The sequence below is a fragment of the Miniopterus natalensis genome, chromosome X (genome assembly GCF_054644295.1).
Source record: "Miniopterus natalensis isolate mMinNat1 chromosome X, mMinNat1.hap1, whole genome shotgun sequence".
NCBI classification, from domain to species: Eukaryota; Metazoa; Chordata; class Mammalia; order Chiroptera; family Miniopteridae; genus Miniopterus; species Miniopterus natalensis.
In genome coordinates, this window is record NC_142103.1 from 43,335,774 (window position 1) to 43,350,056 (window position 14,283).

The 14,283-nt window shown below is 34.6% G+C and overlaps 1 protein-coding gene across 5 annotated transcripts in view; it reads right to left on the reverse strand.

Annotated features, from left to right (window-relative positions):
- The window catches only part of ZNF711 (ZFX family zinc finger ZNF711), a 29,598-nt gene extending 23,386 nt beyond the window's left edge, over window positions 1–6,212 (reverse strand). Inside the window, exons 1-3 of one of the 5 annotated variants that reach the window (XM_016213298.2) lie at window positions 6,074–6,212; window positions 3,076–4,362; window positions 2,602–2,709 (exon numbers count right to left, since the gene is read on the reverse strand). In XM_016213298.2, the coding sequence (XP_016068784.1) occupies window positions 2,602–2,683 (82 nt within the window). In that variant the 5' untranslated portion in view covers window positions 2,684–2,709; window positions 3,076–4,362; window positions 6,074–6,212. Of the gene's footprint in view, window positions 1–2,601; window positions 2,710–3,070; window positions 5,379–6,073 lie in introns of those variants that run through there. The other 4 variants (XM_016213300.2, XM_016213299.2, XM_016213302.2 and 1 more) reach the window with 4 other exon arrangements.
- Between the last annotated feature and the right edge of the window lie 8,071 nt (window positions 6,213–14,283).

The following is a 14,283-nucleotide window of genomic DNA, read 5'->3' on the forward strand; positions in this document are numbered from 1 at the left end:
CATTAATTTCTGTCTAGATTTTAAAAAGCATAAAATTTAAAAAAAGAATTTTAAAAGAATGTATCATTTTAAAAACTAATAATCACAAAATTCTACTAAGAAGTTGAATTATGAACAGCTGTATAACAAAAAACTGGCTTTAAATTTTTTATGGTGTAAGTTGATTTACTCTATTAAATTCATTTTAGAAAAAGACTTTAAATTTAAAATCTGGAAGTAGTTTGCAAATTTTCACTTTTTATTACTCATAAAAAGAAAGGGTACAATAGATGAAAATTTTGCTTTCTATCCCATAACATGTTTACATGAGTATAACTGTCTATGTGTATTTTCCCCAATTCAAATAAAGGTATTCCAAGATATGTTCTTTATTCTGTGATTTCAGTTACAAATTGGTACATTCCTCAAGGGCACTCATACTCCAGTCCGAGATGCAAAGCTTTAGATGAAATACAAAAGCATTCTAATGCATCAAAAATATTTTAACAAGTCAAATGTCTACCAACTAATGAATGAACAAATTTAGTTTACCCATGCAGTAGAGTATTATTTAACAGTAAAAAGGTATGAAGTATTAATATATGCCACACATGGATGAAACTTGAAAATGTTATGCTAGGTGAAAGAAGCTAGACACAAAAGGTCACATATTATATGATTCTAATTATATGAAATGTTCAGAATAGGTAAATCCATAGGCAGAAAGATAAGTAGTGGCCTACTCTGGGGCTGGAGGTTAGGTAGAGAGAAACTGCTAATGAGTATGAGGTTTATTTTTACCATGACAAAATGTTCTGAAATTAGGTAATGGTGACAAGATGCACTTTGTAACTATATGAAAAATCACTGAATTGTCTTTTTAACAATGGGTGAATTGTATGGTATGTTAATTATATCTCAATAAAAATAAATTAGAAAAAGAATGTACACAAAAATATTTCAATATGCATGTTCTACTTCCCCAGAAACTAAAAGGAAATAAAGTATTAGATGTAATAAAGGATTAATTAACCATCGAAAAATAACACTGAGGAGGAACAATGAAAAGGAAGTTAAGAGGAACACCAAATAAATATTTACCAGAACCAATCAGACATTTTTTTTCAATCTTTGAAAGGAATCATGCTTCGCTTGCTAACAGGCAACTTCTTCAGGAATGAAGGGGGTCGGGCACTTTTCCAAATGCTACAGTGTAGGTAACATTTTGTACTAAATGGAGAAAATACTGTATTTCTTCCATTTTTAAAATGTCTATTACTAACAGGTAACAAATTAAAGTCAACATTTCAACCAAAACTTATTTAGCATATTGAAATCCAAGTGTTCCAGTATTTTAAAAACTATCTCCAGCAAAGAATTCACAAAATTATTTGTGAAATCTTACTCTTCACCCTTTACCTTACTTGTAAATTTTTTTCCTGTACTTTTTTTACCCCAAATCATTTCTAAGTCATTCATAACCAATACAACTCACTTCTGACTCTTAGCAGAATAAATTCATGATTCTTTTCTATTTCATCAATTAACTGCACAGTCATTTTGATACCCAACACATTCAGTCTTAAACTATATACACTGCGCCCCTTTATTCATCAGGCAGAAATATCAAGGAATCAAAGAACTGGAGAAGACCTTTAATGTTATCTTGTTCAAACCCCTCAAAAAAGTGAATTAAGTAATTTGTCCAAGTTTACATATAGTTAATAAGACTGTCAAGATTAGAATCCATTTTTTTCTGGGCTTTACAACAGAAAAAAAATAATGTATTCAATCATATTACCTAAAAACAGTAGTAGCAATTTTTTAATTAAGCAGAGTTCTCATCCTTAATTTCATCTTTGATAATTCCATAATACCTCAGTTTACCATTTTACCCATAATATCCCAATTTACCATTTGTCTTTTTTACTCTCATACTCTCACTTTGATCTTTTCTTCAATTACTACTACCCTATTCCTGCCTCTTATACTTTAGATACTTCTATCTTCTATCATTCAGATTGACCTTGCCCAAATTCAGTTTCTTTGTGGACTCTCAATGGAGTCTTAGCATTTTCATCAAAATGATTACTCTTAAGAGGCTACTGAAAAATGTCCACAAAAATAGGGAATATTTTCTTTTATTTTTCAAAATGTAATGTTATTAATAACAACTTTCTGAAAATATAGTATCAGAAAACAATTAATCACCTAGTGCATAATTTCCCTATGTCACTATATAAGCATCTAATTTCTTTGACTGAAATATTTCCTTGTCCAGCTTTATTAACAATTCAAATTAAAATATATTTTAGAAAGCTAACTTAATATTTCCTACATGTAAGAACTAATGATTATTTATGCAAATTGAGGTTTACATTTCCAATGGCATATACCACTATATTCCAAGTTTTCTTACCTCAACTTTCCACAAAAGTTTAAGAATGGTTTTAAGTAGACTATAGATATATAGCTTTACTCTAAGTAAACAAGTCCTACAAATATATTTCCTAGCAAAAGAGTAATTTTTCATTGTAACTATCCCCTTATACAATGTAATTTTGATATTTAGTTCTGATTTTTAAAAAAGAAAGAAAAAATACAACAAAGAAAATGTTTTACCAAAATCCTGCATAATCATGGTATGGGCCATTCTAGAGTCTGATGTGTGCAATCCAAGACTGCCTCCTCCACCTGAATCCATACTTAGCAAAGTTCATTCACAAATCTCTGTAAAAGAAATGGTTTTTAAAGGAGTTTAAAAACATTTAGGCCAGTCAGTTGTTTTGAGAAAAAAATGCAATTGAAAACATGCCTCTCAACCAGGTGTGCAAATTTTATTACAAAAGAAAACAAAACAAAAACCTTAATTAGATGCTTTATGTGACAACCATAAATTAAAAAAGGGCCAAGTGGAAGTAAACCAAAGATAATGGAGAATGAGACACAGCAAGGGTGGTGAGCCATAGGGAAGTGAAAGCAGCAAGCAAAAGAACAAAACTGTACTGTTGAAGTTCCAGTTAAAATATATGTTATAAAAGCAGAAGAAAAAGAACAAGATGACAACAGACAATAGTTGGAATATTTATACATTACTAGAGGACTCAGGTGTCTAGTATTAGTGAATTTCATCCGGTGGCTCTTATCCATTTCTTCCAGACCCAGATCAGCCCTGCAGCAGAGCTCTGCAGATAAACTTGTTTCACCTCTGGCTCCTGGGGTTCTACTTATAATGTAATATGTTCTATGCCAGTTTCCCTGGAGTTCTTTGAGTCAGTAAGGACTTCTGAGCTCACTCTACTATATTCTCTTGTCTCACAGTTTTGAGGACTCATGAAACATTACTGCTTCCTAAATATGGTAGAAATAAGATTAATCACATACAAGCATTTTAGCAAATTGTTTCTTACAGAATATAGTTCACTTGTAATTGTAAGATGGATTTTTTTTCATTAATGATTAATAAAGTCATGCCAGCCTCATACTAATTTTGAAAACAAGGGATCAACTTATTTCATTTCAAATGAATTATCCTGTATCTAAGATCACCAGATAGTATGAAACTTAGATGCTGTCACTCAACATATTTTTATAACTACCTATGTGTATTTCCCGTTCAAACATAAGATTCTAAATAAATCTACCAAAAAATCTGTGAATTTATAAAACAATTATCTCATTTTTAGATAAGAGTGTTTAATAGATAGGGCTACACTGCACAAAAATGAACATTTTAGAATGCTTTAGAATGCTGCCATGTAAAATAACTTTATCCTTAAGTACAGGAGATCACTAAGATTTTTTCCTTGCCTTAAAGTTTTGTAGATGTACAGGAGGCAGGAGAGTCTCACAGAGTAATCTCTATCAACATTTGAGTCATGTATATAAAAACACTACAGCAAGTAATATTTCTGCATATCAAATATTTGAGACAAGATTATTTTGTTTATGTGTGAGCCAAGTTACAAAGTTTAGAAATTCTTAGCTGTATTTTATCTTTTTAAAAATACCACATTGTTTTCTGCCTTCAAAATGAAGTCAAAGAGTGTTCACAATAAACTACTTGTGTGTTTAGAGGTAAATTAAAATACCATGAGGACTTATTTTTAAAATTAAAAGCAGAGTACTATTTCAACTTTAATTAGAGCAATTGTTTTCTTTATTACTAACAGAACAATTATAAATGTCTTTAAAATGTTTTAAACACTTAATTTTGTTTAGTTATTAAGTAAGATAAAACACTGTAAATTTGTTAATCACCTTAATATAGAGTCTTGAAGTAATTGTAGGTTTTTCTTACATTGTAAAATAAAATCTGCAGCAATTTCTTTTTATTTTTCCTCCTGAACTATATTATTTTCTTTGGAAAAATTTTTTCTTTACCTATTGTAAAAATACATTTAGAATTAGATATTTTAAAACATTTTAAACCAAATCTCTTACACAACTAAGAATTTTCTTTACACTTTTAATCTGAGCTGATATGCTCAAATCTGTTCATCTAAACAGCAACCGTAGGGATTACAACAGAAACAACTACCTACCACGATATAAGCAACACTATTACACTTAGAATTCGACCACTTGTTTAAACCAAAATTTTCTCTAAATCACATTTTAAAAATCACCAGCAGCACCATACTTTGAAAAGTGAAAGAGAACCAACCAAGGGCAAGCTTTATCCTTGCCAAATCCATAGAGAAAAAGCTGCACTAGCGCTCAAATGAAGTGTAAAAATTTGAACACGTAATCCAACTATTATGGGAAGTGCCACGCTGTATGAATACCAAATAAATTGGAGCACCTTTATTCACATATAGGCAGTTTCAATAAAATCAATAATAAATTAGGTGTGAGAACAGCAGTGTAAGTATTCAATGGCCAATAGATTGCTAGGCTTTTCAGTCTTCCAAAGAGTCTATGTCACTGAATGGAGGTAACCACCAAGTACGCTTCAAGTAAACATCTTTCCAGCAATGTAGGGGAAGCAGAACTCACATACACACACAAATGTTACTCTCAGCAATCTCCTCTAGACATAGCTTATTTAAGACCGAGCTTCTCAGTGATGTAAATAGGGTAAGGGGTGGAAGAGAAATCCTAAGAAGGCAGAGCAAGAGAATGCGAAAGTAGTATTTGCAGAGATAGGAGACAAAGGAGCCCTGGCAAATAGCAGTATTGCAGCTTTGGATACAACCTTCTTCCCGCATACGTCTCCCTTTCCCGAGACCATGCCAAGTTTCAATCTTTTCGAGCAGAATGCACACACGTGCCCTTTCATATATTACCCATCTAACTGGATCCTTAACCGAACAAGAGCACCTTCGCCGCGGAAAGGAAAAGAGTGAAGAGACAAGAATACCCTTTCCCCTCCTCCCTCCTTTCACTTGGTGCAGCGGTCACCACCGCTGCTACCCACGCCGTGCTGCTCAACTCCTCATCCTCCTCCCGCTCCCTCTGCCCCGCTATGTGGGAGAAGGCTAAGAACCAAAATGGTGGTGTATTAGCAGTGGCGACACTTGCAGCACACGCCACCGCCCCTTCCTGGCTCTGATGGCTACCTATGCCCTAAAATGCCTGATTCAGTGCCACCTCATAGCAAATGCCGCCATCCCTAGCGAATTCCAAGGTTACCATTCGAGGCAGGCGGGGGCAGGGGAGATGTGGCGGGGGGTGGGGGTGGGGTGGTGGTGTCGGGGGCGCTAGTGAAAGGAGTATTGGCAGGGGGCGGGGGTAGCAGAAATAAAATGCCAGGGGGACGTCGCATTCTTCACTTCACCGTTTTGTTTTCCGCCATTTTCCCAAAACCACTGACGGCCTCCAGGAGGGCTCTCGCCCCCAGGGGCTCTGGTGTACTGAAAGAAGAGGTCAGCTGAGGAGGAGACACTACCCTCAATTCTTCCAGCCACCGGCCGCGGCTGAGGAGTAGAACTGTGCGCCCGAGGGGGAGGGTAGCTTAGGGACTAGACGCCTCTTCCATTGTTCCCTTCGCCCTACAGTACACGCTGGGTACGAGCTTCTCCTCTCCTCACTGGCGAGACACTGAGCGCAGGGGACCCAAGTCCCTCTATTTCCTCCTCAGGAGTCTCCTTACCTGCAGATGGCACCGCCGCCGCCTCCTCCGCCAGTAGGATTCTGACCGCGCTCCGGATTTCTGCGGGGGGCGGCAGCTGTGGAACCGTAAGGTCCTCGCTTTCGGGTTTCCGAAGTTCCGCAGCCAGAGCCAATCACAAGCTACTCTGCGTCTGGGAGGCGCACCGCCCCGTCCTTTATATCGCTGCTGCCTGCTGAGGTTGCATTACGTCACGATACCACTGCTGCAGGGTAAGGGGCCGGAGGGGAGCTCGCGCAGGCGCGCGCTGGGGAGACCAGGAAGCCCGCGCTGGGTTGGTTTGGGCTTAGAGACCCCGCCAACCGGCAGTGGAGGCTGCAAAGCCAGACGAGTACAAGTCCACAAGCCTTGATCTTGGCGCGCTTCTGAGGAGTTTCTTTGGGAAGATTTTCTGTTTTCCAGGTTTCCCAAGGGAGTGGAAGGGGGGAATCAATGACTGAATGGCTACTCGCTGAACCTCTAAAAAATGTTGTACTACGTTAAAAAAAACTCTGCCCTACCCTCGAGGATTTGACCAATGAAGCTGACCAGAGTGGTAAGAGGTATGCCTCTCCCCAGTAAATCTATGTGCGTTTTGCAGTTTTCCTACCTCCCTACCTTCCTTTTATATTCCGTAATGGTAGACAACTAGTTGAAGAAAGTAGAGTGAAGAAAACCACACAAGGGAAAGGTGGAGAAGGGACCTAAATTAAATGAACACTAAAATATCTCTTGAATATCTCACTTTGAACTTGTGCCTGCACATAATGGGAGAACAGTGGAAAAATTCAGTGGTGACCGGTAGGGGAAAAAAGTGATGGAATGTGAGTCAAAGGTTGGATTTGCAAAGAGCCTTATGCTGTATTCTGAAAATTTACGTTTACTACTATGAGCATTTGAAATAAATAGCAGGGAAAGGATAGAATCCTTTAAAAATAAAGAAGGTAACTCACTACATTTGTCTAAATAATTTGAGTATTTTATAAATAAAACATGTTATTGTTCTCGATTAGCTAGACAATTTCTCCAGGTCTCTTAACCTAATGCACCACTAAAGGTTTTGAGAAAAATAGAGACATGATGTGAAAGCCCTACCTCAGTTCCTGGCTCATAGAAGACCAGGGATCCTCAAGCTTTCTCTGGAAAGTGTCCGGTAATAAATATTTTAGGCTTTGAGGGCTATAGTGTCTCTATCATAACTATTCAAATCTGCAATTATAGCACAAAAGTAGCCATAAATGTTACGTACACAAATGAGCATGGTTCTGTTCCCGTAAAACTTTATTTAGGAACACTGACATTTGAATTTTATGTCATTTTAGCATGAAGACTATTAAAAAATGTAAAAACCATTATTAGTTGCAGACCATTAAAAAAGGCAAAAATAAAAGAAAGTATAAACAACAGTTTAAGAAAAGCAGACAGCTATACAAATTTGGCCTGTGGGCTGTACTTTGCCAGCCCCTGTAGATGTTATATATTTACACTTTTACATTTTCTCCTAGATGAAGAAAGGTATTTCTATGAGTCTATTCCTATACATGATGTGTTTCTATGTTGTATACTCTGGCAAGTACTACTTGAAAGGTCTTCTACCAGTGACAACTCCAATAGGACTTTGATGGAAGAAAGCTAAGAAAGATGTGGAGTTTTTACATCAATTACCTCTGTGAATGGTACATTGTAGTAGATAATTTTTAAAACCTGAAGATCATTTTTGCTCCTCTCTCTTTCTCCAAACATCTGGTCCATCCAAATGTCTTCAGAATTCTACTTCCTTAATATCTATAGAAGTCATCCCTTTATTCCCCATTCCCAATGTCATTACTTTGTTCAGGTTCATATCCCTTCTTACCTGAATTGTTGTAACACCTTCCTAACTGGTTTCTTTGTGTCAATTTGCTTATCAGGTTCTGAAATCAGAAATCATCAAATCATAAAAATATCTCAAATCAAGCCTCCTCGCTCCATTTTCACTTCAGCAGAGGCCCTCAACAAATGGACTGCAATAGCTTCCTGATTCATTTATCTGCTTCAAGTCTCCCTTTACTCCAGTTGGTATCGTTTCTAGTGTAGAGTTTACACTACCACAGAGATCACTTGCATAAAAAAAAAACAAAAAAACCCCACACAAATAAAGTTGATTATCTCACTCCCTTGCTTAAACATTGCTGTCAACTCCCATTAGAAGTCCAGGTTGACACCCAAGCAAGGACAGAAGGCGGCTTATGGGAATTCCAGCTCGGCAACAATGTGGGAGACGATCCAATATATGTCTTTTAGATATATGGTCAATATTGATTTAAAGGAGTGCATTGAATGCTACGTTAAGGATGGTTGTTTGTGCTATTATTTTAAATAGTGGTTTTGTCTGTGTGTGTGTGATGTTGTTGTTTTTACATCCACGCTTCAGTATTTTTGTAATTTCTTATTAGCCCCAAGACCAATAATATTAATTAGGTGCCATAAACTCTTTGTAATTTATATCTTGCTTCGTTTTGTAGCTTGTTCATTAATTCCCTCTGCTCACCCCAGTAATCTTGGCTAACAGTATTTTGCTATGTACATCTAAAAACCACATATTGTTGTTTCTTCTCTTATGCTTCTGGAGTCACAGTTTGCCATGAGCTATATTCCCTTTAATGTCAACCTCTTCTATGAAAATTCTTAGCCTTCTTATTGTAATAGTAACCTGACCATCTCCCAAAGGAAATAATTTAAAATAAATTGACATAAGCACATTCTGGGTCATCTAGAAGACTACCCTGTGACTGAACACTGCCATACATTATCAACACTCACTTTTGTATTTGTATTTACAAGCACACTGACACCAGATAGTACCACTTTAATTGTTTTGGGTTGATTTGAAATGATGAAGTCAGACTTTGTTTGTAAATGATATTATGCTCTACCAGGTGTACTGTACATAATACAATTACTTGGTAGTTAGAATAAAAGGGCCAGAGAAATGAGTCATCCCATAGTGTATAAGACAAGCTGCACTCAATATGCCATTGTGGAGTCACATTCATGTTGTGAACTGTAATTTAGTTTCAGCAAAACAATATAATGCATAACATTAAATTAATGCTGTCAATTTATTAGTTTTGCTGTTTATTGTTTTGGTTTTATAATTGATAAGCACTGTAAGCCTAAGGCACTTATTCATACACAGGTCTACTCTTGTTTATGTTTAAATAACATTATAATAAAACAATTCAGATCAACATTGAGAGTACAATTTTTTTTCTTTAAATTAGTCTTTAATAAACAATACAAAATTATGCACAGAAGGGCTCTAAATACTACCTTACATAAAAAGTATTGGGACTTTTGGAGGAGGAATAGCTAATTTCAGATTTGCAATAAGAAATAAATAAGAAGAGATTGTGTTATATTGTTGGGTCTGTGAGCAAGAAAATAATCAGACCAATGGGATCATGTCAAAAGTACACAGAGTATTGAAATGTAATAGTAACTGCAAGTGTTTGAAACACAATGAATATAGAAAAAATCCTAAGTTCATTAAAAATACTGAAAGAGGGGAATAAAGGTCCCTCTCCCTTAATCCCAAAGAGACCATTGAGTACTATTTGAAGTGAGTAAGACAACTCCTTACTCTGACAATTAACAATTAAAAGAAAAGAACTCAGTATTTTATTCTGCTTTTCCTGTACAAACTATTTCAGGACAGCCAAACAGCCTCTAATGAGAGCAAGCTCTTCTTTTCACAAAAAATGCAATTAATAACTGTCAAAAATATAGAAATAAATATAGAAAAATCACAATTTTATAACCTCTAATGAAGTAAAAGACCTAGCAGTGATCATCAGTGAGTGAGATATTAGATGTAAAACTGATGGAATCTTGATAAAGGAGTTCAGGCTGTCATCACTTGAACCCACTAATCAGTTTCTGAGCATTCAGTATTTGGTATTATCACTATTTTTTACTTCAACTGGTCTAATAGATATGTAGTGATATCTCGTTATGGGGTTAATTTGCATTTGTCTGATAGCTAATTATGTTAAACATATTTTCATGTGTTTGTTTGCCATACTTTTTTGGTGAAGTCTTTGTTCAAATTCTTTGCCCATCTTTTAATGTGATTGTTTCCTTATTGTTGAGTTTCAGAGTTTTAAAAATATACAAAAATATATATATAAATAAATAATAAATAAATAAATAAATAAATAAATAAAATAAAATAAAAATATACATTGTAGATACAAGTCCTTTATCAGATATGTGATAAAATAATGAAATATTTTAAAATATAATAAAAATCCAACTGTTGCAAAATACTGTTAAATATATAACCAGTTTTAGATTATCTAAATGAAGTCATATACTTTTTCCTTTTAGTTTTAGGTGTTCATCATAGAGATTCAATTTTAATATACATTACAAAATGATTCCCATAAGTCTAGTTACTATCCATCACCATACAAAGTTATTACATTATTGACAATATTCCCTATGCTGTACATTACATCCTCATGATTTCCTTTACAACAGGAATTTTGTACTCTCAATCTCCCTCACCCATTTTGCTTGTGCCCCAACCATTACCCCTTCTGGTTTCCTGCATTTATGAGTCTGTTTTGTTTGTTTGTTCATTTGTTTTGTTCTATAGATTCCGCATATAAGTTGAAATTATCCGGTATTTTTCTTTCTATGTCTTGCATTTCAACTTAGCATAATATCTTCTAGGTCCATCTCTGTTGTCACAAATGACAAGATTTCATGTATACAATATACATACACATACACACACACACACACACACACATACCAACACATACACACACACACCTTTTCTTTATCCATTTATTTATTATGGACACTTAGATTGCTTCATATCTTGGCTATTTTACATAATACTTCAATTTATACTTATATAATGCTGGTCACATAGGGGTGCACATATCTCTTAAAATTAGTGTTTTTGTTTTCATTGGATAAATACCCAGAAGCGGAATTGCTGGATCATGTGGTAGTAGTTTAACTTGTACTTTTTTTGAGAAATTTCCATATTGTTTTCCACAGTGGCTGCACCATTTTACATTCCCACCAACAGTATGCAAGGGTTCACTTTTCTCTACATCTTTGCCAACACTTGTATTTTAAAATTTTGTCTTTCTAAAAATAACCGTTCTAACAGGTGTGAGGTGATATCTCATTGTGGTTTTGATTTGCTTTTCCTTGATGATTAGCCATGTTGAGCATCTTTTCATGTGCCCAATAGCCATCTGTATGTCTTATTAGGAAAAATATTCATTCAAATTCTTTACCCATTTTTAAAAACTGGGTTGTTAGTATTTTTGCCATTAAATTTTGTATTTTCTTTTTATATACTTTGGATATTAACCTCTTATCAGATTATGATTTGCAAATATTATCTCTTATTCAGTAGGTTGCCTTTTAATTTTGTCAATGGTTTTCTTTACAAAAGCTTTTTTTAAAAATTTGATGTATTCCCTTTTGTTTATTTTGCTTTTGTTGCCTTTGACTGAGGAGACTAGTCCGAAAAATATTACTAAGACTTATGTCAAAGAGTTTATTGACTGTACTTTCTTCTAGGAGTTTCATAGTTTTAAGCCTTACATTTAAGTCTTTAATCCATTTTGAATTTATTTTTGTATATGGTGTAACATAGTAGTCCAGTTTTATTCTTTTGCATGTAGCCATTCAGCTTTCTCAACATTATTTATTAAAGAGACTATCTTTCCCCTGTTGTATATTCTTGACTCCTTTGTCATAGATTAATCGACTCTATTTTTGTGAACTTATCACTGGGCTCTCTATGCCATTCCACTGATCTATACAATTGTTTTTGAGCCAGTACCATGCTGTTTTTATGACTATAGAATTGTAGTCTAGTTTGAAATCAGGGAGCCTGATACCTTCAGCTTTGTTCTTCTTACTCAACACTGCTTTGACTATTTGGGGTCTTTTGTAGTTCCATACAAATTTTAGGGTACTTTGTTCTAGTTCTGTGAAAATGCCATTGGAATTTTTATGAGAATTGCATTGAATATGTATATTGCTTTGGGAAGTATGGAGCTTTTATCAATATTAATTCTCCCAATCCATGAGCACAGTATACCATTCCATTTGTGTTGTCTTTAATTTCTTTTAACAATGCCTTCTAGTTTTCAGAATACAGGTCATTTACCTCTTTGGTTAAATTTATCCCTAAGTATTTTATTATTTTGGGTGTAATTGTAACTGGGGTTGTTTTCTTAAATTCTGTTTCTGATAGCTCATTATTAGTATATAAAAATGCTACTGATTTCTGAAAATTAATTTTATTTATATCCTGCTATTTTACTGAATTAATTTATTAGTTTGAATAGTTTTTTGGTGGAATCTTTATGGTTCTCTGTATATAGTATCATGTCATCTGCAGATAATGACAGTTAAATTTCTTCCTTTTTTATTTGGATGCCTTTTATTTCTTTTTCTTGCCCAGTTGCTGTGGCTAGAACTTCCAAAACAATGTTGAATAAGAGCAGTGATAGTAGGCATCCTTGTCTTGTTCCTGATTTTAGTGAAAGAAAATTTCAGCTTTTCACCATTATGATATTAGGTGTGGGCTTGTCATATATGGCTTTTATTATGTTGAGGTCCATTTTGTCTATACCGACTTTGTTGAGAGTTCTTTTCAAAAATGGATGTTGAATTTTGTCAAATGTTTTTCTGCCCTTATGGAGATGATTATAAGGGTTTTACCCTACATTTTATTTATTTTTATTTTTTTAAATATATCTTTATTGATTTCAGAGAGAGGAAAGGAGAGGGAGAGAGAGAGACAGAAACATCAATGATGAGAGAGTCATTGATCAAGCCCACAACCCAGGCATGTTCCCTGACCACGAATCGAACCCCGATCGCCTGGATCCTAGGTCAACGCTCAACCACTGAGCCACTCCCGGCCGGGCGCCTTCATTTTATTAATGTGGTGTATCACATCAATTGATTTGTGGATGTTGGGCCATCCTTGCATGCTTGAAATAAATTTTATTTGATCATGGTGTATGATCCATTTAATATATTTTTAAATTTTGTTTCCTAATATATTGAGGATATTTGCATCTATGTTCATCATTAATGTTGGTCTATAATTTTATTTTATTTTATTTTTTGGTGTATTTGTTTGGCTTTGGTATCAGGGTAATGTTGGTCTCATAAAATTAATTTGGAAGTGTTCCTTCTTCTTCAGTTTTTGGCATAATTTGAGAAGAATAAGTATTAACTTTTCTTTAAATTTTTCTAGAATTCACCTGGCTCTGGACTTTTGTCTATTGGGGCTTTTTAAATTACTGATTCAATTTTTTACTTGTATTCAGTACATTAGTATTTTTTATTTCTTTATGATTTAGTCTTAGAAAGTTGTGTGTTTCTAGGAATTTATCCATTTATTCTAGATTTTTCAATGTATTGGCATATGATTGTTCAGAGTCGTCTCTTATGATCTTTTGTATTTCTGTAGTGTCAGTTTTTATTTGTTGTTTTTTTTATCCTCACTTGAGGACATTTTCTCCATTGATTCCTAAAGAGAGGAAGGGAGGGAAGAGGGAAGAAAGAGAAAGAGAGAGAGAGAAACATCGATGTGAGAGAGACACACCTATAAGCAGGGTGTGGTACTTGCAACAGAGGTACGTGCCCTTGACTGGGAATCAAACCCACAACCCTTCAGTCTGCAGGCTGATGCTCTAACCACTGAGTCACAAAGGCCAGGGCTGTGGTGTCAGTTTTAACTTCTCTTTCATTTCTGATTTTTATTTATTTGGGCCCTCTCTCTTTTTTTCTTGATATATCTGGCTAAAAGTTTATTGATTTTGTTTATCTTTTCTAAGACCAGCTTTGGGTTTCAGTGATCTTTTCTATTGTTTTTTATTATCTCTATTTCACTTATCTCCTCTCTGATCATTATTATTTCCTTCCTTCTACTAACTTTGGGTTTTGTTTTTATTTTTCTAGTTTGTTTAGGTTTAAGTTAGATTTTTTATCTGGGATTTTTCTTGTTTCTTTTTTTTGTATCACTATGCTCTCTCTTAGAACTGCTTTTGCTATGTCTCATAGATTTTGGAAAGTTGTGTTTTTATTTTTATTTTTCACAAGGTACTTTTTTTATTTCCCTTTTGATTTCTTTGGAGACCCATTGGTTGTTTAGTAGCATGTTGTTTAGAGTCTACATTTTTGTG